This window comes from Euprymna scolopes, chromosome 2, assembly GCF_053919585.1.
Source record: "Euprymna scolopes isolate OS-2025 chromosome 2, ASM5391958v1, whole genome shotgun sequence".
NCBI lineage: Eukaryota > Metazoa > Mollusca > Cephalopoda > Sepiida > Sepiolidae > Euprymna > Euprymna scolopes.
In genome coordinates, this window is record NC_136483.1 from 105,575,135 (window position 1) to 105,601,269 (window position 26,135).

The 26,135-nt window shown below is 35.4% G+C and overlaps 1 protein-coding gene across 2 annotated transcripts in view; it reads right to left on the minus strand.

The window, feature by feature from the left end:
- LOC145293977 (CD109 antigen-like) overlaps nucleotides 1-26,135 on the minus strand; it is a 135,537-nt gene that overhangs the window by 96,769 nt on the left and 12,633 nt on the right. For both annotated transcript variants that reach the window (XM_080140874.1, XM_080140865.1), the window contains exons 2-7: nucleotides 20,582-20,694; nucleotides 13,629-13,812; nucleotides 10,848-11,016; nucleotides 7,417-7,487; nucleotides 1,688-1,742; nucleotides 472-545 (exon numbers count right to left, since the gene is read on the minus strand). In XM_080140874.1, the coding sequence (XP_079997000.1) occupies nucleotides 472-545; nucleotides 1,688-1,742; nucleotides 7,417-7,487; nucleotides 10,848-11,016; nucleotides 13,629-13,812; nucleotides 20,582-20,685 (657 nt within the window). In that variant the 5' untranslated portion in view covers nucleotides 20,686-20,694. The remainder of the gene's footprint in view (nucleotides 1-471; nucleotides 546-1,687; nucleotides 1,743-7,416; nucleotides 7,488-10,847; nucleotides 11,017-13,628; nucleotides 13,813-20,581; nucleotides 20,695-26,135) is intronic.

Genomic DNA, 26,135 nt, shown 5'->3' on the forward strand with positions numbered 1-26,135 from the left:
GTACCTGACTCTTAACATTTATTATATATATATACACACACACACAGGTGATAATATTTGATATGAAAAAACATATTTGTAAATGAAGTTTTGCTAAGTATTCCTTTTTAAGAAGGTTCACGTTTAATTAAAACAGTGAATATTTTGTGCAAAAATCACCTTGGGTTAATGTTTCTATTAGTCAATAGCAGGGTTTCTCTAAAACAAAGGTTTGGCTGACTTACTTTCTCAGTCTGTTTTGTTTTCAAGGATAACTCACCCCATTTTTGTGAATGTGTACAATAAATAGCTGACCTTGTCTTAACACATGCATTCTTGGAGTACTTTTTTCTTATTTTTATTTTAGGTTTTGGATTAGTTTGCTTGTTTTATTTAATAATTATTTGTCTTGTTTTACAAAACTATATAATCATAACAAAAATAAACAAGCTTATTGTGGAGCCATCAACAACAAAGCTAAGAATTACTTACAAAAGCAGTGACAAGAATCGACCAATTACCAAACTTGGGTTGATCAGCAAGTTCAAAACTTTGGCTTACAATACCTGGGGAAAAAAAAAGACATTTTTAATTAACATAACTGATAAATATTAAGTGCTCATTAATTGGTTTTAGATATGGCGAAATTAATAATCATGCATGCAGCTAATGTTTTGTAGAAATGAAAAGACATGAGATCTCATTCTAATATTTAAAAACAACTTTATTGGCCATCTTCCTTAGTAAGAATCAGGAAACGGGTTAGTCGTGGAAAAAGTTTCTGCGTAGAGACGTTGCCTGTTGAAAGAGAGAAGAGTTCATGTATGTTTGTGTCTCCAGTAGTAGTGTAAACGTACGTCACAAAAGATTAGAGACAATTCTGTAGTATGAAAAAAAAAAAAGTTTGTGTGTGTACCGCATAGAAGTTTGTGTGCGAAGGTAGCCATGTTGTCTCGTTTGTATTCACGTCTTAGTCGAACCCCAGGCCCAAAGGCCGGGTGAGTTCTGTTGAGCCCCAGAGAGAAGTTGGGTGTGATAGGTCCGTTCCACGTGGAGTTGCTGTTAGTCAAAGATTTAGGAAGAAAAAAGAGGGAACATGTTGCCAGTTTAACCTTTTATAAACTCGGTCACGTGACTGAGAGCTGGCTTCTGATTTTATTCAATCAGAAGCCAGCTCTCAGTCACAGGAAGGAAATGTAATGAAAATCTCCAACTGTGAGAATTTGCTCCTGCTTATGTTTGTTGCAGTTCCATTTACTACAGTTTTGTTTTTGTTGCTGACCATGAATGTTGTTAGATAAAAGAAAAAAAAAATACCATGGTTTTACACATGTTTAGCAAAGGAGAAATCCATTTAGACTACAGCAATTTAAAGTTTTGTTCTGATACAGAGTGCACCATTTTGGAAAGCTGGATTTTCTTAACATTAAAAACTAATCTTGTATCCAACTGCTCTTGTGAGGATGCAAATAAATAAAAGCTCTTCTCATATCGTATGAAACAAATCTTAGACGTGGTGAAATTAATGACCACGCATGCAGCTAATGTTTTGTTTTTGCTACTGACCATGAATGTTGTAAGATAAAAGAGAGTAAAAAAAGGAAAAAAGAGATAGAGAAGGAAAGTGAGAAAAGAGAAAAAGTTTTCTGAAATTTAAATCAATTTTCTACTATTTATTAAAATCTCAAGCCATTAAAATGAAAATTACCTCCAGCATTAGTTTGTTGACCCATCCAACGTCGTACCGCAAACCCTGTTGGATCCTGCAAAAATGGAGAGAAAAAAATTTAACCTTTTTTAATGATTTCATAGAAATCTTTATTTGTTACATCTTATAGGTAGTGTTAAAAGTCTGACAAGTCATGTGGAAAGCCTGATAACTCATCTTCTTATTATCTCCCTTTGTAAATAATCCCATAATTCCTTGCTATAGTTGTCTGAGGTAAACATAAGAGTGAATCAAAGTATTTGTTTGCAGACATACTAGTTCAGATCAGATAAATTGCATTTGTTTATGTTTCACTGCAGATCAGCCCTCCTTAAATCAATTGATGCAGAAATTCATTGCAATTGAAAATAGTAAGCTTAAAAGCCCATAAACACAAGTTCATATAAGAATATAAATTTGATAAATTATGCTGAGAAACACCTTAGCAAGAGTTAAAAGCATTTATTACTTGGAATATATATACATATATAAGTGATAGTGATAGATATTCTTTTGAGAAGGAGAGAATGTCATATTAAAACTCTCGTATTTTGTGTTTACTGTGTTGTCTAATTATCTCCCCTTGCTGTTTACTCTCTAGCATTTTTTATTAGTTCATTAAAGCCTTTATTCTAGGTAAACGTGTCTTTAGTTCTCACTTCACAACAATTTAATGAACTCCTAATCATCTGGATATCTCTCCTAGCTCGACCGGCGCAAAGAAAACATTTAAACATTGGCTTCGGACTATATCGTCTCTCATACGAAGAACAACCACCGAGAACACAACTGACATTGACAGGTTAGACATTTTGATAAATTATGTTTCTCCCAATGTATATGAATACATCGCAGAACATATGATGTATGCCTCTGTTCTGAATCATCTCAGTGATTTATATATAAAACCCACTAAATATAATTTATATATAAAACCCACAAGATTTTTGCTAGACATACATTGTCAACTCAAAGACAAAAAGATGATGAAAACATCGATGAATACGTACAATCACTACTGTTGTTAGCTAAAGATTGTGACTTTCAGGCAGTTAATGCTATTGAAAACAGAGATGCTTGCGTCAGACGCCTTCATTACTGGTTTACGTTCCCACTATCTGGCAGAGATTGCTTGAGAATAGAACATTTGATTTAAATACGGCCGTCGACCAAGCTAAAGCTCATTATTTAGCACAGAAAAATTCCGAATCCTATGCTCATTCTGAATCTTACACTCATTCTTATGACACGGTGGCTACTATTAACGACGAACAAAACTATCATAATAAATCTGAGGATGAATTTTGTGATACTTCTGCTTTCATAAAAACTAAATCTACTTGCTATTTTTGCAGGTATTCCAGACACAATCGGAAATTTTGTCCAGCGAGGTCCGCCATTTCTAAAAAATGTCATGCTAAAGGTCATTTCGCAAGGGCGTGTCAAAATTCTCAGAAATCTACATCTGCTTCCATTCAATCTCAAGCCACGTCAGCATCTACACAATCACACAAGCTTATGTCCATATTGTCTGATCATCCAACAAAGAAAAACAATTTTTTTGAAAATACATCTGCTTCTTCTTCGGGTAGTTTAGAACCAACTTCTGTATACATTCTAGTCAAGAAAACTGAAGCAACAGCTATGATACACACTGGGAGATCTGGATCCTTCATCTCGGAAGACTTAAGAAAAATAAATTGAAAGTACAACCAGCTACTGGAAGGGTACATATGACCTCCTCGTCACTTAATGCTCCAGTGAAAGAACAGTATACCGTCAACATCAATTTACAAGGCGAGTGGTACGCTAACACAAAATTTGAAATTTTACCAGATCTTTACAATGATGTCATTCTCGGCCGAGACTTCATGAGGCAGTATTCTAGTGTTTCTTTTAACTTTGGTGGTCATAAGGAAAGTCTCCAAATCCCTAGCTCTGTTTCCTGCAATGTACAGTCTGCTTTAGTAGAAACACCATCTCTTTTCGCAAACCTTTCTCCGGACTGTAAATCTAGGAGGCTTGAAAATCAAGATAAACAATTTATATGGTCAGAAATTGAGAAAATGCTCCAGGAAGGAGTAATTGAAGAAAGTACCTCACCTTGGAGAGCCCAAGTTTTAATAGTTACTGGTGAGCATCACAGAAAAAGATTGGTTGTTGATTACAGTCGAACAATGAATAGATTCACATCATTAGACGCTTACCCTCTACCAGGGATGGATGATCTTGCTGCTGAAATTTCCAGATATAAAATTTACAGCTCCCTGGATTTAAAGAGTGCGTATCACCAGATAACCATTTGAGAGGAAGAGAAAATCTACACTGCCTTTGAGGCGAACGGAAAATTATATCAGTTTTGTAGAGTTCCGTTTGATGTCACTAATGGTGTCACTTGTTTCCAAAGAATGATGGACAGCATCATCAAGCAACATAAGTTGCAGGGAGTTCATGCATATGTTGACAATATGGTTATAGTCGGGAATACCCAAAAGGAGCATGACGAAAATCTTGCAAAATTTCAGAAAGTTGCTCAGGTCCATAACCTGACTTTCAATGAAGCAAAGTCTATATTGTCAGCTACCTTAATAGATTTCCTTGGTTACACAATAACACACAGAACATTTAAACCAGATGGTGAACGACTACGACCACTCTAGGGACTACCTTTTCCGAAAGACAAGGCTGCTATGCGCCGAGTTATTGGATTATTTTCATATTATTTGCAATGGATATCTAAATTCTCCAAGAAAATAAAACCTCTTAACAATGACTTTTCCCATCAACACAAAATCTAAGAAGGCCTTCAATAACATCAAAGACGAAATCAGAAAAGCTCTGCTCCATTCAATGAAGATCTTCCCCTAGTGGTTGAAACTGATGCCTCAGATACTGCTATAGCGGCCACTCTCAATCAAGCTGGTTGACCAGTTGCCTTTTTCTCGAGGACTCTTACTCACGTTGAATGCAAACATGCTTCCGTCGAAAAAGAAGCGTATGCTATTGTGGAAGCTATCAAAAAGTGGTCACACTACCTATCTGCCAGGCGTTTCATAATAGTTACTGACCAAGAAGCCGTGAACTACATGTTCCATTCAAAAAGACCCGGAAAAATTAAAAACAATAAAATTCAAAAGGTGGAGAATGGAATTGGGATGCTACGATTATGATATCATGTATCAACCAGGAAGAAATAACATTTCTGCTGACGCACTCTCACAAGCTTGTTGCGGAGCCATCAACAACAAAGCTAAACTATCAGATATCCACGTGTCTCTCTGCCACCCGGGAATCACACGAATGGCACATTTTGTGAAAGTTCAAAATCTTCCTTATTCGATAAAAGAAATCAAGAAAGTGTGTGCCAAATGCCTCATATGTGCACGATGGAAACCAAGGTTCTACTCTCCAAACTCAACTCCTCTTATCAAAGCTACTCAGCCAATGGAAAGACTCAACATAGATTTCAAAGGACCGCTCCCATCTACATCGAAGAACCGGTACCTACTAGTAGTAGTGAACGAGTACTCACATTTTCCATTTGCTTTTGCTTGTGCAAATATAACTACTAATGTAGTAATTGAATGTTTATTCCAAATTTTTACAATGTTTGGGACACCCTCATACATCCACTCAGATCGAGGAACTTCATTTGTATCTAAAGACCTATGGGAGTATCTCACAAGTTTAGGCATAGCAATTAGCCAGACTACTCCTTACAACCCTCGAGGAAATGGACAATGTGAGCGATACAATGCTGTTATATGGAAAACTATATCCATGGCATTGGCTTCTAGTAACCTCAAAGAGTCACAGTGGGAGACTATATTTCCCAAATCAGATCTCTGTGTATTGCGACTAATGCTACTCCTCACGAGAGACTATTTTCCTACCAACGGAAGTCACTTAGTGGTCATTCTCTACCCTCTTGGCTAACTGTACCAGGACCTGTATTACTGCGTCATCATATTCAGCTTAGTAAATATGAACCCTTGGTCGATGAGGTACAACTTTTAGAAGCAAACCCTCAGTATGCCCACGTGCAGTTTAATGAAGGACAAGAGTCTATGGTCTCTCTACATGAACTAGCCCCCATTATAAACTTGACTATCTAAAAAGCTGACCCAACTGAAACCTTAGTTCATCCAGAAAAGTCGAACAATCCTTGCGCTGAGAATAACTTAGCTAATCCAACTTCTACCGAGATATCTTCTCCAATGCCCATTGATCCTGATGCTGATTTTTCCATTTCTGAACCTAAACCTTCCCCCATGGTACCTATGGACCTGGAGGAATTATCACCCCCTCCTAAACCTGAATGCCCAGAGACCCTAAGACGATCCTTACACGAATGTCGAAAGTCATCAGGTTATTAATGACTGTGACAAATTAACTTTAATTAATACTATAACTTCCATTCTTTTGAGAAGGAGAGAATGTCATATTAAAACTCTCATATTTTGTACAGTGTTGTCTAATTATCTCTCCGCACTGTGTACTCTCTAGTATTTTTTATTAGTTCATTAAAGCCTTTTATTCTAGGTAAACATGTCTTTTGTTCTCACTTCACAACAGATAGTTTCACAGAATGTATGGATTCTTCTCTTCAGAGGAATTTAAACTAATTAGCAAAACATGTACATAGTGGGACTAGAAGTTTTGCTGGTTTTATCATTTCTGAAACTGCATTCCATGATTGTGGTCACGGAATGTAAAAAAAAGTTTGTATAAATTGTTTGTGTAGATGTTTGTAAAAATAGAGGATGGGAAAAGAGAGGAAATGAAAAGTCAAACCGCGTCGGGTAAATCCAAGTGTGAAAAGTTCTTTTGTAAAAATCCTGCAGTGAAGGATATGAATAGCTGGTTTCAGGGTTTAAAAAAAAATGATACAAAAGATGATGGACACTTTGTGGAAATTTAATCCTGTGCGGTTGTGGTGAGAAAACCAAAAAGCTGTTCGATGGTATTAGATCCTTGAATCAGAGGAGGATTTGAATAGACAAATGGGTCTCAGGAACAGAATATGTGCGACACTGTTTGCCTTTCAGCATCAATGGGCCATAATGAATGGGGAAGGTATCTCTTTTTCAAGAATAAGGTCAGCTGCTGTGGGCAAAGTGTATGGTGGGATGAGGGAATTTGCTGGAGACAATTTATGCCAAAGAGGGAGAGAAAGGTGGGGGGGTTTAGAAATAAAGGGACTAAGCTATTCATGCGTTGGGAAATCCTTGCATGGTAGTAGTATGGGACCTGGGGCGGGGTCATGTGAAGACATTCAGGGCTTGGGCATGAGATAAATGAAGCCAGAATCTCAAGTTGTCTATGGTTCCGAACGCTGGACAAAGAACTGGCTTCAAATTATCACTGATGCTTCCATGGACCAGAAACAATGGCATGTAGTAAGAAACGTGCTATAATACCTGGATGTCGAAAAAGCTCACTTCTAGTGAAAACTGATTCAAGTACAAATAAATACTAAATACAGCCAATAAGACATCTCCCTTCTATGAAGAGAGACAGATGGAGCAATGATCAAATACTGTAAATCATACCAAAGTAATGCTTTGCACTGGTCAATCATTCAATACATAATGTCAAAAACATGACTGCAAATGAAAAATCCAAACTTGGCTTTCTTTTAATCATCATGATAAATAAACAATCATGTTTTTAGGAAAAAACTTTTTTTAATTTTGTAATCAAATTGAAAAAAATTTTGAGGACCTTACCATTACATATATCGTCAAACTGTCATAACGTGGCATTAAGTCTGGAAAAACTGGAATCACACGGAAATTCACTGAAGAGAAAGAAAAAAGAAAAATCTTTTTTTTGAAGTTCAAATTGTCAAAGAATTTGATTAACTTAAAATCTATTGATATATAAAGAAAATTTCTAACATTTTCTGTTTATTTTATTTGGATATGTCAAAACATCTCTTATATTATCTCACTGTCTATCCATTTGTCCCTTCATCTCTTTATTACACTTTTGATAAATATTGGTGGGTGACTTTACTGGCAATACATGTTAGTAAAAATATATTTGTGCAGATGGATTTGCTATGTTGTAAACAAGAAATCTCTCAGACAAGAATGTTGCTTCTATACATGTGCAACCGCCATGCCTTTGTGTATTTTGCGCCAACCTGCAATCTTAGGTCTTATAAACAGCTTTTTTTTGTTTGTTGGTAGTCCATTGTGTTCGAAGAAGACTCTTTGTTTTGACAACTCATCTGTGTTTTCGGAGGTGGCTGCGCAAATCCCAGGCTAAAGGCACAGCATCTGATACAGTCGGGGCACCAAAAATCTGTAGTTTATATCACTGCTGTTGATGCTCTGTGGCGCTGATCTTTGGCAGTAACAAACCTTTGACAATGAGCATCCTCAAAGGTGACAGTATCTTTGTGAACAATGGTTAACCAGTTTGATTGATAATTGGTACAGTCTTCCGATTCCTTTGGTCCAAGTCCACACCATTGTAGCATTTTTTTTTTCTTTTGGCCTGACCATGGTTTTTCTTTCTTTTCTGAAGTTCTCCATACAACAAGGGCCTTGGTATGCAGTATTCTTTCATGGGATGACATTACCTACTCACTGCAGTTGGGCCCTAATGAGCATGTTTGATGATTTGGCTTGTTCTAGGATCTCAAGCTTAGTAATTAGATTACAAACAGCTACACTCAATAAAAAGGACTATGTGCAGACAAAATAATTCTGAGGCATGACCTTTTGTGGATTAGTTCAGAAATTCAATTTGCTTGAAAATTGCAGAGCATTATAAAAATGGTAATATGGAGTCCAGGAATGAGAAAGGCATTTATTTATGAGTGCAAATTTGTTTCAGTTAGTTAATAAAGATGAGTACTCCGAGTAATATGATATATGTTTTCATCTTAGACCTAAATAAAAAAATGAATCTGACAAATCCATATTTTATTCTAACTAGCCATTTCTTCATTGCAAGAGGTTCTTTACGGTAAAGCGTAATTTGCTTCTGTTTCTTTTTGACAATAATTATTCCAGCAAGTAATATTATAAGGAAGATAATTTTAAATTATTGCCTAAAATGTTCAAAATGTAAGGGACATATCTCTTATTTTCACTTTTAGGTAAAAACGTCAGTTGCCAGCTTCCATTTCAAGCTTTTTACACATTTATTTTTGTAATTTAAAAAAAATTGAGCTAATAAAATAGTAATGATTCCTCAGGTTTTGCCGAGTAGGTTCAGCAGGTACTCTATAAAGACATATAAAGAATAGCATTGTTAATCTAGCTTAAACTTTAATATTGCCAAACTTGTACTCTTTTGAAAAATTGATAAAACATTAAATAAATTTTGAAAAATTTCATTAAAATTGGATAACTCTCACTTTTGGTAATTAAAAATATTAATATATTCATCTTTCAGAATTTTTCAGTTCAGGATTAATAAACGAATTGTTCAAACTACTATTCTCTTCTATATTCACATACTTCAGCCTAATTTTTTTTTTTTTTTTTTTTTTACAATAATAGTTCATCACTTACCAAGGCCAAAAGTTACTTGAGAATAAAGGTTAGTGAAAGTTGAATAATGTAACAGTACTATGAAAAGATAGACTACAAGACATTTTTTGACATTGAACTTGAAAATGAGTGTGCAGGAAACCATTTCCATGGTAATGTGTTCCTCAGGTGGGGAGTTCTTGGAAATAAACTTTGTTCAAGGTTTTATTTGATTTTAGGTATGTGAAGGAAGAATAGAAAATACTTTGCAATGTTGAAAGCAAGATTTTTCTGCTAAGATATTACAGGAAATGGGAGCACCTGAGCTTAAGCACCTATCACAGAAATATCGATAGAGTAGAAAAAGACTAGTAACGTTTGTTCTGTGATAAACAGGCTGCTAGGAAGAGTAGATATCACCTCATCAGATCAGATTGCACAGTTTATTTCTGTACTCACATCAAAGACAAATAAGAATGCTCTGAGCAGCATCTCTTCAAATGGAGCAGCAGTATCAAATCTCGGGTCAAACCTGACTTTTATGCAGGTAGAGGATTGCTCCAGGAATCAGGTACCTTTTAGAGCAGTACAATGATCCAATCATTATTCCAATCTCTTTAGCAATGGATTTGATATTTCTTCCATTTCAAATTTAAAGCGAAAATCTGTCCGAGGGGCTTGTCAAAGCGAGAGACTTCCTTAAGAAGAGAACCATTTATCTCAAGTTAGGTAAAAGGAGAATTTGAATATTGGTGGTGAAAAGAGAGAGGTTTGCTTTTGGAGGTGTAACGTAACACATCACTTCTTGCACCACTTGCTCTTGATGTGAATTCTGGCAACCATGTTTATCTTTTCAAATTTGGGAATCTAAGGGATGAAATTCCAAACTGAACCCTTTTTTTTTAATCTATGATAATAGATTGTTCTCATTTTGTCAGCCATGACTGGGTAGACATGTTATTTCGCTATTCTTATATATTACCACCTGTAGTAAGGATTGAACCTTCAAAAGACTTATTTAGAACTGATTGTTAAGCAACATTTTCTATTGAACCATTCTAATAAGAAATAAAGGGTTCAGTTTGAAATCCTGTAAAATTTCTGGAGTTGGACAAAAAAATTCTCGAATTGCACCTGAAGAAGTTTGATAGTCACATTGGCTCAAACATTGTGAAAATAATAATCAAGATGAGAATATTTGTCAAATTTTTTAGATGAGGATTGATAATTTGTATTATTTGAACTGATGTTCTCATTACTAGATCAAGCTCCCCTGTAGATTGAATAAAGTGTTCCTTTCAAAGTTCCATACAGATGCCCCTGAAGAAAGTTGAAGACTATATCGACCAAAATGTTGTCAGAATATTCAAGATGAGAACAGCAGTTTGAATAATATGCACAATACAAATTAACAGATTTGTTTATTTACCAAGAGTATATTCAAGGCGGGCCTTCTATTATAGACTTAGGCACTGCCCATGAGCCCCTAGCGAAGTACTGCCAACACCCACGTCACACCTTGCCCTACTCCACCATTGACCATGAACCCCTAGCTCCAATATTCCCCACATTCACACTGCTCCATCCCACCATTCTCCATTCTAGAACATGGACATGCTCCCCACACTGTCCTGTCTCCACGCCACATACACATGTGCATAACTAAAACTTACCTCTCTGTCCCTGACAATAAACCGGTTTGCTCATCTGAATAAATACAGAGGCTTGTTTGGAATCAAAGAGCACATCAGCCTCTCTGTAAAACACAAACCCTGCTGGGTTATCTGAGAGTTGACCTTCAACCTTCACTTTGTAATTGCCAGGAAGGGCATTTTTGGGCATCTATGAATGAAACGGAAACAAAAACATAGAAATTGAATTTGTATTTTTTTTTTTTTTTCTTTTTTTACAATATTCCCATGAGTAATTTATTGGTCTAAATTGTTCTTACACAAACAAAAATGGAGAAACAAAAAACAACTAAAAGTTGTACTTATAAAAGATTTATTTGTGCTTAGAAGTAATCAACCAAAATATGCAAACATGATCTGCAATTTTTTTTTTTTTTTTAATTATTATTATCAATACAATGGTAGATTATTAGGTACTTGTGCAGAATTTGAACCAGATGTAACTAACTGGCTGCTCGGCTTTGCTCAAAACATGCCGGCTTTTGCCAAGCGTAGCTGATTATTAAAGCATAACAACGCTACTTAAGAAAACATTTAAAAATAATAAAATCACCAGAAAAAAAATAAAATAAATATAATGAAAATAAAAAAGAAACAATTTTTGTTTTATTCTTGTAACATTTTTTTAAGTGAAAAAATAAATAAACAAGTAAGTTGCAGTTTCCTTTTTTAAAGTTTTTTTGTCAAACAAAATTGAACAAAATAAGAAAACCATTTGTTGTGTGGTTTTCATATTTTTTTAACAAAGGTTTAAAAATAAAGCATTTTTTATGGATTTTTCATCTAATATTTATTTTGAATTTTTTTTTATCTATTTTTGTAATTGATGTAAAGTAAGCTTTTTTGTTATTTATTTTTTTTCTTTACCTGAATATTTTTTTTCAGTGGGATAGGGCTGGGAAACTGTTTGTTTTGTTACTTTTTTTTTTTTAAGTTAAATTAAGACAGCTGGGATATTTCCTTAGGATTAGGTAAACTTTTCTACGGTCATATTAGACGATGTTAAAGTGGGGGTGAGAAAAGACAGCGGATGTGGAAGAAACTTCGCCAGCCCAATCAAGCAGCTTTCTTATATATGGTTTAAGATGGAGACAAAAAGATTATTAGAAAATTTCTGTTTCTAGATAAACTCGAAAAGATAACTGTCAAGAAGCTCTCAGTTGGTCTCATTGATCCCCCCACCCCCAATATTTTCCCCAAAGATCGTCTGCTCCTTTGCTGCGAATTGATCGGTGTCTTAATGTCAGATTACAATGAAAACCAAGCGGACAGTGAGTTAGGTCTGGTTCAAATTCTGTGCAAGTATCGATTATATGCAAACATGATCTGCAATTTTTTTTTATTATTAATAGAATGGGGGATTATTCACTATGTTTATCAGAAAAAAAAAATGGATGCTTTCATGAAAATTTTCAACAGTAACTAGTTTTTTTTTTCTGTAAATCTGAAGATTCATTTGTCTATAAATTCAGATTGTAATTACCAATGCTCTGATTGTATGACTATGAAGAAACAGCTGTTAATCTTTAATTAAAACCAATTTTGCTTAATTATTCTCACATATAAACAAAACAGAAAAAAAAGAACTAAAAGCTGTACTTATGAAAATATAACTGGATTTATTTGTGCTCGCTGGTGTCAAAACTTACTAATGTGTGGAAATATGAAAAAGCAAATTGACTAAGCTGTATAGGCTTGGTTGTTTCGTTTTATGGCACATCAACCCTTTTCTGGTTATTTAATGCTGAATCCAATAATTTTGAAAACAAGTTACTATGTTTCAAGTTGTTTATATCTTCCAATACTTATTCACGGTATTTAGTTTGGCAGTTTTGATTTTGTGGCCTATCAACACTTTTTGGGTTCAAGCATTTTGGCAGGAGTTTTTATGATTCAAGTTCTTTATATCTTGAAATATTTATTCATGGTACTTAGTTTGGTTGAAAAAAAATTGTTTTTTTTTTTGTTTTTGTTGGCTTTGCAAAAACATAGATGAGTTTTGCAAAGATAAATGGAAAAAGCAATAACATCAATGCTTGGTGCTCATAAAGCCAATATCTTCAGACAATCTGATCTGGAAGCACCAAGATCAAGATGAGCCATATGTCACAGAACTTGTCTGGACAAAATAAAAGTAGCAGACAAACAAACATTGTCACTTCAGTGATTAAACTAGAAAAGAAGGGATAAAAAAGCAAAGGATTTGACAAGCATATTGTCATCTCGCCAGTCAGCTTGAAAAGAGGGAAGAACAAAGGGTGTATGTTCAGAGTCATGTCTTTTATATCAGTGACCCACGTGGCTAAAAATCAACCAATGGTTTACCTTCCTACTATCATCACTCCACTCATTTAAAAAAAAAAAAAAAGTAACCTCAACATTGCTTTCAGAAGTTATTTAATAGAGACAAATATTTATAAGCAGAAATTTTTAGCAGGACAACCCCTGAAATAAGTGTAGTATTATGGTGATTGAGGATTCTAGACAATCTCAAGTAAAGTGACAAGCATAACCATAGACCCTCCTCCCCACACTTTTGAATGGCCTTGTACCTAATTTATTTTTTAGGAATGTAAAATTTTCCAAAATAAATACATTTCTTAAAATGTAGTATGTTCTTTCATCGGAGAAATCCTTTTATCGATGTGACCTTAAAAATTGTTTTACGTATTATTTAAAAACCTCTGATGAATCTTAGTCAGCTGTAAAAATATTCTAACCAAAGAAAAGATCAAAGCACAAACAATGTAAAAATATACTTACTTGAAGTTGCATAAGCCGACTTGAAGGTCGGTTAAATTGTAGTACAGCTCCTCCATATTCAATATTATCTTTGACAACAGAAACCCGAACATTTAGATTCCCAAATTCCAAATGGATAATACTTGTAAATATCTGGATCACCTGGTTTGGTCGCACTTTCCGTGGAATGGAAATTAAATAGGTCCTACATGAAAAAAAAAAAAAAAAAGAAAAGGACAGGCATATTCATTAAGAGATCAAATTAATATTGACAACATTCAAAGCAGATTTATAAGAGGGTTTACATCAAAAATTATTTTTGTTAAGGGATTCATAGCTTATCAAGGCCTAAAAGTCACACAAGAGTGAGGGTTAATAAAAAAATTATGGAAAATCACTCCAACTAAGACATAAACTGACTTCATGAAAGGAGCTAAGAAAAATAAAAAATATTTCAAGTTCAAAAACTAGTCTTTTTTTCTTTTTACAAGGTGGTCACCACTTATCAAGGCCCGGAAGCCACTCAGGGATAAGGGTTATTGTAAGTACAGTACGTTAGTGTGGATATTTAAAGTGTCTACTTAAGGGGGGGCGGTTCTTCAGGAATTTGTTTACGTTGGACTTGAAGACATCAAAGTTGTAGTCAGGAGGGAAGCAGGCAGACGGAACAGAGTTCCACAGGCATGCAGTTCTAAGAAAGAAGCTTTGTTCATGGAATCTACGTTTTGATTTAGGCATAGATAAAGAGTGGGGAAAGTTTTTGACAGGGGATTCAGCTAGACGGGTGTTTTTTGTAAAAGTTTGGTGAGGGGGAGACCAGAGATTGGAGTTCAGACGAGCACCTGCCATGAAAATAACGATAAAACAAGGATAGGCTTGCAACGTCTCCTCTGTGGGAGAGAGGTTGCAGGGAAGAGAAAAGGGCATCCCCCACTAAGCCACAAAGTCTATTTTGTACTCTGTCAAGGCAGGATAGGCTGTTTTTAGCAGCTCCTGCCCAGATATGGCAGCAGTATTCCATCCTTGGACATACTTGGCTCTTATATAGATAGAGAATTGCATCAGTAGTGAGATATCTTCTGGAGAGGTAGAAGGATCCCACCATCTTTTCAGCGACCTTGGCAACAGACTTGATGTACGTGTTCCATTTCAGATCAGGGGTGAAGGTCAAGCCCAGAAGCTTGTCAAAACATGGGGCTTCTCCTAGACGAGAGCCATCCATTTCAATTGATGCCAGATGGGGATCAGAGCGTTGATGATGTAAAGATAGCAGTTTGGTTTTAGATGCATTAAAAGGTAACCAGCCACATCTTCCCCCACTAAACCACTCATTCGAGATCAGAGGAGAGAGAATCAGAGAGAGCTTTGTCATTTACAGCCTTTGATGTGTTGCTGTAGATGGTCGTGTCATCAGCATAGATGTCAACGAATGATTTAAGTATGTGTTTAGGGAGATCATTGATGTAGATCAGGAAGAGAGTTGGGCCCAGGATGGACCCTTGAGGGACTCCAGTATTAATACCGCAGGCCTCTGATTTTTGTCCATCAACCACTACTCTTATGAGCCTATCAGAGAGAAATGATTTAATGATAGAGAGAATATTTCCAGTTATACCATAGCTGGAGATCTTGTGAAGTAGGCCTTTATGCCATACTTTGTCGAAGGCCTTTGATATGTGAAGAGCAATTGCCCTGGAAAAGAAGCCTTTGTCAAGAGATTCACTAATCCTATGAGATATAACCGTTAGCACATCTGCGGTATATCTTGCAGAACGGAAACCATATTGCGTGTCACTAAGAAGATTATTTCTGCTGAGGTGGTTGACTATTTCTCTATTTAATATGGATTCCAGCAACTTACTCATGGCACACAGGAGACTTATTGGTCTGTACTGAGAGGGAGATGACTTATTACCCGAGTTCTTAAATACAGGGCATACTGATGAGGTTTTCCAAAGTGTTGGAAAGCACTTCTCCTTAAGGCATCGTTTAAACAGTTTCATAAGTATGGGAGCAAGTTCTGATTGAATCTTTTTTAACACTATGATTGGGATGCCATCAGGGCCAGTAGCTTTACTGGAATCAAGGTTCTTGATTAGCTTAGTGACCTCATGCACAGATATTTGTATGTTACCTAGCGTGTTCTGTGTTATAGGAGGAAATATGGGGAGTTGATGGCCTTCGTCACATAGGGTAGAATTAGCTGCAAAGTTTTTGGCAAATAGTTTGGCCTTATCTGAAGCTGAGAAGATGACCTCTGGTCCGTTGATAATGGTTGGGATAGAACGCACACTTCTGTTCAGGATCCTATTTGTTATTTGCAAGAACTGGTGGGAACCAAGCCGCTGATCAGCTACTTTGGATTTAACAGCCTGGGCATATAGCTCTCTTGCATTTTTATTACTCTTTTACAGTGGTTGCTGGCGTTTCTGAAAGCAGCTTTAGTCTCAGTGCATCTATTACGTTGGTAGTTATGGAAAAAGTGATTTCTGTGCGCGATGGCAGCAGCACATTCTGGGCAGAACCATGGCTGGCTGGTAGGTTTTTGTTGGAATTTTTTAGATGGTATGAATCGGTCTATGCCTACAATTAACCATTCGGTCAGGTCTGATACTATAGAGGACACACCATTTTTAAACATGGAATGCAGAGGTAGATCAGGTATAAATGTACGGAAGCTATCCCAGTCAGTCATGAAGTATCGGTATACAGTACGGTGGAAGGGTACGTCTGGGGACTTATTACATCTCATTTTTATCTTAACTGATACGACGGAGTGGTCGGATGATCCTAGAGGAGAAAGAACGGAACATGAACATAGCTCAGGGAAAGTTGAGAGAAAAAGGTCTAGGAGGCTTGCATATTGACCTGTAGTATCGGGCACACGGGTGGGCTCGCGAACAATCTGAGTGAGGTCATAAGCAATAGCAAAATCATGACAAAACCTCCCCTCATCGTCCGTCTTATTTGAGTGGGTCAGCCATTCCACGTTATGGACGTTGAAGTCACCACATATGTGGATGTTAGCCATGGGATGTGCAGACAGGATGTGGTCTATTTTCTCAGATATGCTCTTAAAGATAGTAACTCCGCTGTTATGGGGCCGATAGAGGGCAAATATAAATGCAGTGGTGTAAGCAAGTGCAACCCGGAAGCACATATATGGTAAATTAAGATCTTCTCTAGAGATATCCCTGCCACATGAGAAGCCATCTTTAATGTAGGCACATATTCCATGCTGATCTTGGGGGTCAGATTTAGATGTTAAGTTAGAGTATCCGTTAATTATGAACTCATCTAGGGAAGTGGTCGGCCCTATTCCAGTTTCGCTTAGTCAATGACAGATGTTAGATGGATAGATTCGAACTCAGAAAATATAAATTCGTCCCTCTTTATCAGAAACCTCACTCATGGAATGTGAGGACTAAAGGAACAAAATAAGAGAAGCAAGAGTTACGAGGCTGCCAAAAGTAAACCCAAGGTTGACTATCTACTCTCTAAATCTAAATCATACAGAGTTATTGGTTCAAGAATTATGGTGATCTCTATTGAACCAGATTAAAATTATTTCCCCTGAATCATTATTTGTCAACAAGCTGGTCAGATGCAGTCCGATTTTTTTTTTTTTTTTTTCCATGGCTTTCACAATTGATGCACTTCGTGTCAGACACCTTTCATAGTTATAGTCATTACTCAGACTCCCATACAGATCGCTATCTTTGCATGGCCTTTCTCGACTGATTCCAAAACATTATGAACAAGTTGTATTCACTTATATGTTAGTCATTGTAATATTCCAGTAGCTTCTTTCCAAGAACTGCAAGCTTTTTACCCAGGCACAGGTGAACCAACCAGTCAAGAACACATTTAAGAATGGTCACTACTTTAACCAGATTTAAACATACCACATTTCTATACTGCCCTTTTTTTTTTTTTTCAAGACAATGTACACCGAAAAATCTTGGTCGCTTTGTTTTACAGCATATCAACCCTTTTCAAGTTATTTAATGCTGAAGTCAGTAATTTTGAGAAAAGAGTTTTTATGCTTCATGTTCTTTTATATCTTCAAATATTTATTCATGGTGTTTAGTTTGGTTGTTTTGTAACGGAAAATTGTTGTTTTGTTTTTGACTTTGCAGAACATGATTGAGTTTTACAAAACGAAAACGTTAAAAAAAACAGTAATGTTTGGTGCATTTTAGGTCAGGAATCCAGTATCTTCAGACAGCCTGATCTGATAATACCAGTAAAATAATCCTGAAACAATGGTCAAACTCAAGGTATTTATTGCTTAGCAGATCCATAACAATGGAACAGGATAAGCAACAACTTTGTTCAAAGCACAATTTTCATAAAAGTGTTATTTTATAACAAGAGATCCTAAATGAACACTCAATTACATATCTCTAATTTGATTGGCCTAGCTTTTTCTCTTCTATATAATCTCTCTCACACAGACGTGATGTTGCTAGTTCTGGTCTTTTCTATAAATACTATCATAGCATTTGTCCAGAATCGTGTAGTCTATTCCATTTCCTTTGTTCCAACTGGTTTGATTCATTAGTTTAGTAATCTTCATCAAGTCACTGTTTTAATACCTCATTGTAATCCAGCTTCTTATTGCACAAGCTTCTTTCTAAGAACTGCGGGTTTGTGGAACTCTTCCTGCTGATTGTTTTCCTCCTACTGATAGCCTTAATCTGTTTAAGATTAAGGCTAATAGGCATCTTTGTCTTTCATTCTTGTTGGTTCCTTACATAAGCTATGAGCATATAGATGGGCCACACTTTAAGACAAACCGTACTTACAAGATATTCTTATTTACAATTTTTTTTTTTCACATTTCACATTATTAACAAAAATGTTAACACTTTGCTGCCTACGACCTCAATTAACCTATAAAAAAAAAATATATATATATATATAATTTATTACAATAGAAAAATGCGAACATGAAAAGTAATATTGTTAAGCTTAAATATAGAAAAGTAAAGGACTAGTTAAAACTGGAAAAGAAAAATATAAATTTATAATCTAAAATATTGCAGCATTAAGAATTGATTATATAATGTTATAAATTGAATTTTAAAAAAATTCTTAATGCTGCAATATTTTAAGTTATAAATTTATTATATTTTTTACTAGAATATCTTGTCCTTTTCTTTTTCAGTTTTAACGACTAGTTCTTTACTTTTCCATGTTTAAGCTTAACCATATTACTTTTCATGCTCGCATTTTTCTATTGTAATCCATGATTTTTCCAAGCTTCCAATAAATTCACTTTTTCTTTGTTTAATTTCAGTCTTACTTTTTGCCCCCATAAACACATATGTAACAACAATGTACAACACTCGTCTGCTTTCAATAAAATCCCCCCCAATTATCTCTCATTCTTTCATTAGTGAATTAGTAGCAAACAGTAGTCGCTGAAGCAACATGGTTGCGATGGAAATCAGTCATTAAAAACGCTCATCTCCCTATATTTTTTACAATTTCGAACACTAGAAAATTCATCATAATTTTTGTATTACTGAACGAAAATTGAAAATTATTTTACTGTAATAATTGTTTGAAATTTGGTCGAAGAATGAGTGAACAGTGAAGCTTTAAAGCAATTCAAAATGACTAAAACTGCCACTTAACCATATATTCAAGCATGACAGTGTTTGAATGATTAAAGATATGAAAATGGTTTCTAGAATGTTTGAAATAGAACATTCCTCCTGGTACTCTTATCTGTCAACACCCATAGGTCCGAATTCAATAGGAATTTTTTTTTTTTAATTTCTCTTCAAATCTTTGCATAAAAATAAAAATAGATTTAAAAAAAAACTGTATATTTATCTAGCTTAATAGAGTGAAAAAACTTTTCTGCATTTTTTTTTTTTTTTGCTTCATTGAATTTATAATTACATAATTTTCTAGTCTCATTAGATATTTAAAAAATTTTTTTTTCTTTATAATAAAAAGGTTTCCATTACACAATTATTTTTTAAGCCAGGAAAAGAAGAAATCACTTTTACAATTGATGGGGGGGGAGTATTATTAAGTGCAAAGAGTTTTAAAAACAAAATTAAAAAAACAATGAAAACAACTATATGGTTTAATCACATTGATACTGGTTCTTGTTAGATCACTGAAGTTAAGCAACATTGAGCCTGGTGAGTACTAGATGGGTAACCATTTGAGAATACCAGGCACTCTATGTAGGAGGACGTCGGCACCTCTCAGCACGAACTGCAAAAATCTAACATGGTTATCTCCCCTGTCAAGGATATATGAGTAACTGTGAATTGCTTGTGAATTTGATTTTCCCATGAAACTTCCTTTTTTGGAGGAAACTAGTTCAACCCAACTAGGGTGAATGCTGCTTCTTCAGTTGTAAGTGAAAAGAGCCCAATTGGCCCTTATCGCTGCCCGACTAGAAAACAAGGTTGTAAATCACACGTAACTGTGACATCACATGGGATGTTCATCACCTACTCCTTTGCTATTAAACAAACTGCTGCAATATTTTTGATATCTAATGGGGGTAGTTATTTATTTGCTACTACTACCCTGTCTCCCTGCAGCCAAAGCCGCTAGGAGACCTTCCCCATCAGACGAGTGATGGGGGTATGCTCCCTCAAATTTGGGAGATTCTATTTATAAATGCTGCTGATAGGAACTGACAAATCAAATTAATTCACAATCTGCTATCAACCAATCAGAAACTAGAATTGCTCCATAAAAATAAAATCTCTTAGCATTCCAGCACACAATTTTTTTTGCATCAACACAAGAAGGATCTTTTGCTCTTTGACTGCAAAATTATAAAGTCCAGAACTTGTACAAAACAGCTGCTCACTGAGAATTCTTCAGAATAGAATAACTACCCATTGGAAACTCTTCTGACATTAAACATGGCTTCCAATTCAAGACAAACTTTATTTCCTGGAGTAAATAAAAAGAAAAAGAAAAGATTTCTAACTTACACTTCCTTATCCAGTTTATATCCTTGCGTATTTGATAAAATTGTTTCCATGTCAACAGCTGCCGTGACAGCGACAAGCGCTGCACAAAAAAGTATTCGCCACATTTCTGTAGTCTGAAAAAGAAACAATGAAATTAAATAGTTATTTTATTTCTATACGATATTAATTCTCAACTTACAAAGAAAATCTGTTTCAATTCAGGTTATGTTACATAACACCATGGCCAAAGATAGACTAGTTTAGAAGTCAACTTAAATATAAAAAAAAAAAAAAAAAAACAAGCAAACATCCAACTTATAAAATGGATGTTAAGTGGAACGTGATGGTGATAGAATGTAGCTTAATTGTAACACAGTGTGGAGACACTGAGCCAGGTACAAAGTAACGTCATGTTAGGGAAAAACCAAAAGACTATAAAAAAGAATATGTGCACAGACAGAGGATGTTTGAGAGGACAGAGATAAGAGAGAAGGAGCACGATCACATTTTTGGGGGGAAAGTACCCGTAAAGAAATGTTGCTGTTTCAACAGGAAAAAGTAAGTTGAGTCATTACTTGTCCTATGTTCCTTGTAACATACTCTACAAGATATTGGGTTCTGAGTATCTACATGTTAACGTGTGTGTGTAAACGTGTACTACTCGTTTACTCACACATATCATAGTTCTACTATAAAAAGTATTGAATTTATTAATTAATCTATGTTATATTTCCCTCCATCTATCTGTTCCAATTTTCTCTGAAACTGCTGGGTTGACCTGGCTGAAATTTTGTATGATAAGATGCAGTGAACTAAGTTACCATGACATAAGCTGACATATATTGAGTGTGTTTCTAACATTATTTTGTATATTTTTTTTTTAGTTTGGACTCATTTTCCCAATTTAACGTATTCAACAGTGAGCTTGGTGCCATTTGTCTTTTTCAAATATATCGATAAACATTGTCTGATTTTCCAACCGAATAAACATTTTACATTAAATAAAAATAAAAACACTAAAAACTTATTCAGTTAAGTACAAAAGTAACTTATCTTGCCTTTGATAACATTTATTTGTTACATATTTATTTTTTTGACAACTTTTTCGAATCTATGTATAGTATAACAAACCCCAAAAAAGATACCATAAAAATTTAATTTAACTTGGAAATACTATTTCAAATACATATGTGTACACTGCACAAGCACCCTTATTATTATCATCATCATTATTATAAGAATAAAAAAAAAAACTGGTGTAGATGACATCGACTGGCACCACACCAACTAATTGTGAAGGGTCAGGGAGGATGGAAAGACCGAGGTGGGAGAGTACTAACCAGATCTCCACTGAAAGTGTGCAGTTCAAATCTGGTACCTTTGGGAGGCATTTTGTTACCCAAACCCCAGGAAATGGCTGATGCCAACGAGAAATCAATGACAATGGCTGTTGCGATAATGTGCAATCATCTGCACAAATGGTCAAGAGGTAGAGAACACTGGAAATCTGAGGGGAATTGCTGTCACTCGGTCTCCAGGGAACACCACAGGTTACTGCCAGTGAGTGATCACTGATGATGGCCTGTGAGACAACTCCTAATGAGCGAAATAATAATAATAATGCCCCCTTCCAAATTCACCACCACCTTGATTTAATATCGTAGATGTTTACTATATTTTCTTAGTTTTTAACCAATGTTCACATTATGGTATGATTGTCTTTTAGTAGTTATGTGAACTTCACTTTCGTATTCATGTATTCTGCACTGATATGAAAATGAAGACTATAGCGGAGTACAGGATTCCTAACCATGTAACTGATGAAAATACGCTACAAATTTTGATGAAAAACATGGGGAAAAAAATGGACATAGAAGAACAGAAAACCAAAACTTTAAATATAATTTCTGTATTTAAAGTAATAGTTATTTAAATATTTTAGCATAATCTTGTGGGGAAAATCCAGCCTCCCAATAAGGAGCACTCTAGATAGGAACAAAAATAATCTCAATCATGAAAGATTTCTCCTCCACTGACCGAGGACAGAAAAGGTGAAGTGTAGCATCAGAACAGATACTACACTGTGATCTTGTTCCAAAGGCCAAGAAATGTTTGTGTTTAATATGTTTCTTTAATTGTTTGTTTCCTAAATTCATAATTTAGTTTTATCATTATTAGATTGTATATTGCTTTAAAATTACATAATTTTATATATATAATATTTATATTTTATATTGAATAAAGTTCAGTTTCATTATTAATTGAATTGGGTTCCTTTTATTTTATTTTTTAACATGTTTTAAATCTCTTTAAAAATGGCTTCATATAGTATCGACAGTGATTGTTTGACAAGGCATTTTTCAGTTACCAGGCCTTCTATATCTCGGTGGTCATGATTCAACCCTGTTTCTATGTCAGATTTATTTTTTTAACTTTTATATTTGCTCTGTTTTGCATTGAGTTCTCCAATTTAAAATTTCCTACAGAAATTGCTCTATACTTTATAGATATAACAAAAAAAAAAGAAAAAAAGAGAAAAACACTGCCATTCTTTCTTAAAGGAGGTAAATACGTGTAGTTTAAATCAAAGACAGTCTGCACTCTAAGGCTATGTGCATGCTTTTGTTTTAACAAAAGTAATAGCAATAATAAGAACTTCATCCAACTGTAAAGCTCTTAGTATTATTATTTAGACTTTTCTTTGTAAAAGTATTATTTACACCAAGGAAAAATAAACACGATATGTGTTTTTATGTGACTGGTAGCCTTTGAAGTTTATCAAGTTTGCATGTTCTAACACCTTGAGAACCTTCCAGTGTGGTGTCAGATGTCTTCAGAACAGGGAGGTCTTTTCTCTGATTATCATTTTTAAAGCGACTTTTTTCATGTTTTTGCCTTACCACTTTTCTCATCTTTATTAACCTATTTTTGCATAGTACCCAACTAGTTGACCACTATATATGGAAGTTTAATGCATAAAGAAAATTAGGTGGCCACTATGCATGAATTGGTTAAGCACCTTTCTTCCTTTCATTTTGTTTTGGAACACTGTGCCGGTTTTTAGTGATATGAGATCATGTCTGATGAACAGCCAAATAGTCTAAGGATAATATTTTTTTTTTTATTATGGATTGCAAAGCGTGCAAAAAATGGTAAAGAAGAAAATACAGGCATTTACAAAAAAAAAAAAAAAAAAAGTATTATGATTGTAGACCGATTCTTTCCTTTGGTCATTGGAATGCAACCAACCAATATGTTTATGTCTAAAGCTTTGAATATTTAATTAAAACAAGCCGAACATGTGGAGTCCCCTTCCACAAGTGAAAAATTTACTTTTACCATGACTAATGTTTTTGCAAAATTAAAAAAAAATTAAATTGAGAAAAGTGTGAACAAATGAACGAATGAATGTTTTTGAGCAATTTTACCCCTATAATCGCCCCTAGGGGGGCAAGGAGAGTTATCCTGGAAAATCCATTCTGACAAAAATTTACTTTCATCATGACTAATGTTTGTGCAAAATATTTTTAAAATCCGAGGCATAGTTATTGAGAAAAGTGCAACCAAAATGGGAGTGAATTACTAAGTCCAATCCCTCCTTTTTCGAGGAACTAAAAATATTGAAATAAAATTTTTAAAATGCAGCTGAAATGAATACCTACTATATAGCAAACTTAGCACTTGCATAAGCTTATGTTCCACTAAAAATCCACAATTACAAAAGGGGATTCAACTATATAACGATGAGAAATCTAGTAAAAAAAAAAAAAAAAAAAAAAAACCTTAAATTGTTAAACAGAAAATTGGGATCATCAGCTGTTTACTATGTAACTGTTTTGGAGATTTAAACACACACACACATATTAGTGGTGAAATTGTATTTGTATCTGCTAGCCAATTTTCTGGACGAGAAAAACTAGACAAAAGAAATTGGCTAGTATATTCAAATACAATTTCACAACAGCAAACAAACTGTACACAAAATTAACAACATAGTATCTAGCATAGAAGCATCCCCATATAAAATCTATTGGCTCCTCTCACAAATACTCAAATCCGTACTCTCTACTTGCATTGGACCTATTTCACAATCAATCCACACACATACACGCAAGCAAATAACAGGTTGACAAGAAACATTTTGCTACGCCTTGGTGAAAAAGAATCAGAGCCCAAGATTTTATGGTGACACACAATTTTGTTGGGAATTTTTGCACCACATATGGTCATTGAATAGGACTGGATTTTGTCTTTGTTTGTTTGCTGGATGACAGGAAAAGCTTTGTTCATTTTTTTTTTTTTTTTTTTTTTTTTTTTTTTACACAGTGATCACCACTTATCAAGGCCCGGAAGCCACTCAGGGATAAGGGTTATTGTAAGTACATCACGTTAGTGAGGAGATTTTATGAAGTGTTTAATTAGGGGGGCGGCTCATTAGGAATTTGTTAACATTAGACTTGAAGACATCCAAGTTGTAGTCCGGAGGGAAGCAGGCAGACGGAACAGAGTTCCACAGGCGTGCAGTTCTAAGAAAGAAGCTTTGCTCATGAAATCCGCGTTTTGATTTAGGCACAGATATAGAGTGGGGGAAATTTTTCACAGTGGATTCAGCTAGACGGGTGTTTTTCGTGAAAGATTGGGGAGGGGGGAACAGGGTTTGGAGTTCAGACGAGCACCTGCCATGAAAATAACGATAAAACAAGGATAGGCTCGCAACGTCTCTTCTGTGGGAGAGGGGTTGCAGGGTAGAGAAAAGGGCATCCCCCACTAAACCACGAAGTCTATTTTGTACTCTGTCAAGGCATGATAGGCTGTTTTTGGCAGCTCCTGCCCAGATATGGCAACAGTATTCCATCCTTGGCCGTACTTGGCTTTTATATAGATAGAGAATTGCATCAGTAGTGAGATATCTTCTGGAGCGGTAGAAGGATCCCACCATCTTTCCTGCGACCTTGGCAGCAGACTTGATGTACGTGTTCCATTTCAGATCAGGAGTAAAGGTCAAACCCAGAAGCTTGTCAAAACACGGGGCCTCACCCAGACGAGAGCCATCCATCACAATTGATGCCAGCTGGGGATCAGAGCGTTGATGATGTAAGGATAGGAGTTTGGTTTTGGATGCATTAAAGGTAACTAGCCACATCTTCCCCCACTGAACCACGCGCTCGAGATCAGAGGAGAGAGAATCCGAGAGAACTTCGTCATTTACAGCCTTTGATGTGTTGCCGTAGATGGTCGTGTCATCAGCATAGATGTCAACGAATGATTTAAGTATGTGTTTAGGGAGGTCATTGATGTAGATCAGGAAGAGAGTTGGGCCCAGGATTGACCCCTGAGGGACTCCAGCATTTATATTGCAGGCCTCCGATTTTTGTCCATCTACCACTACTCTTATGAGCCTATCAGAGAGAAATGATTTAATGATTGAGAAAACATTTCCAGTTATACCGTAGCTGGAAATCTTGTGAAGTAGACCCTTATGCCATACTTTGTCAAAGGCCTTTGATATGTCGAGAGCAATTGCCCTAGAAAGGAAGCCTTTGTCAAGAGATTCACTAATCCTGTGGGATATAAC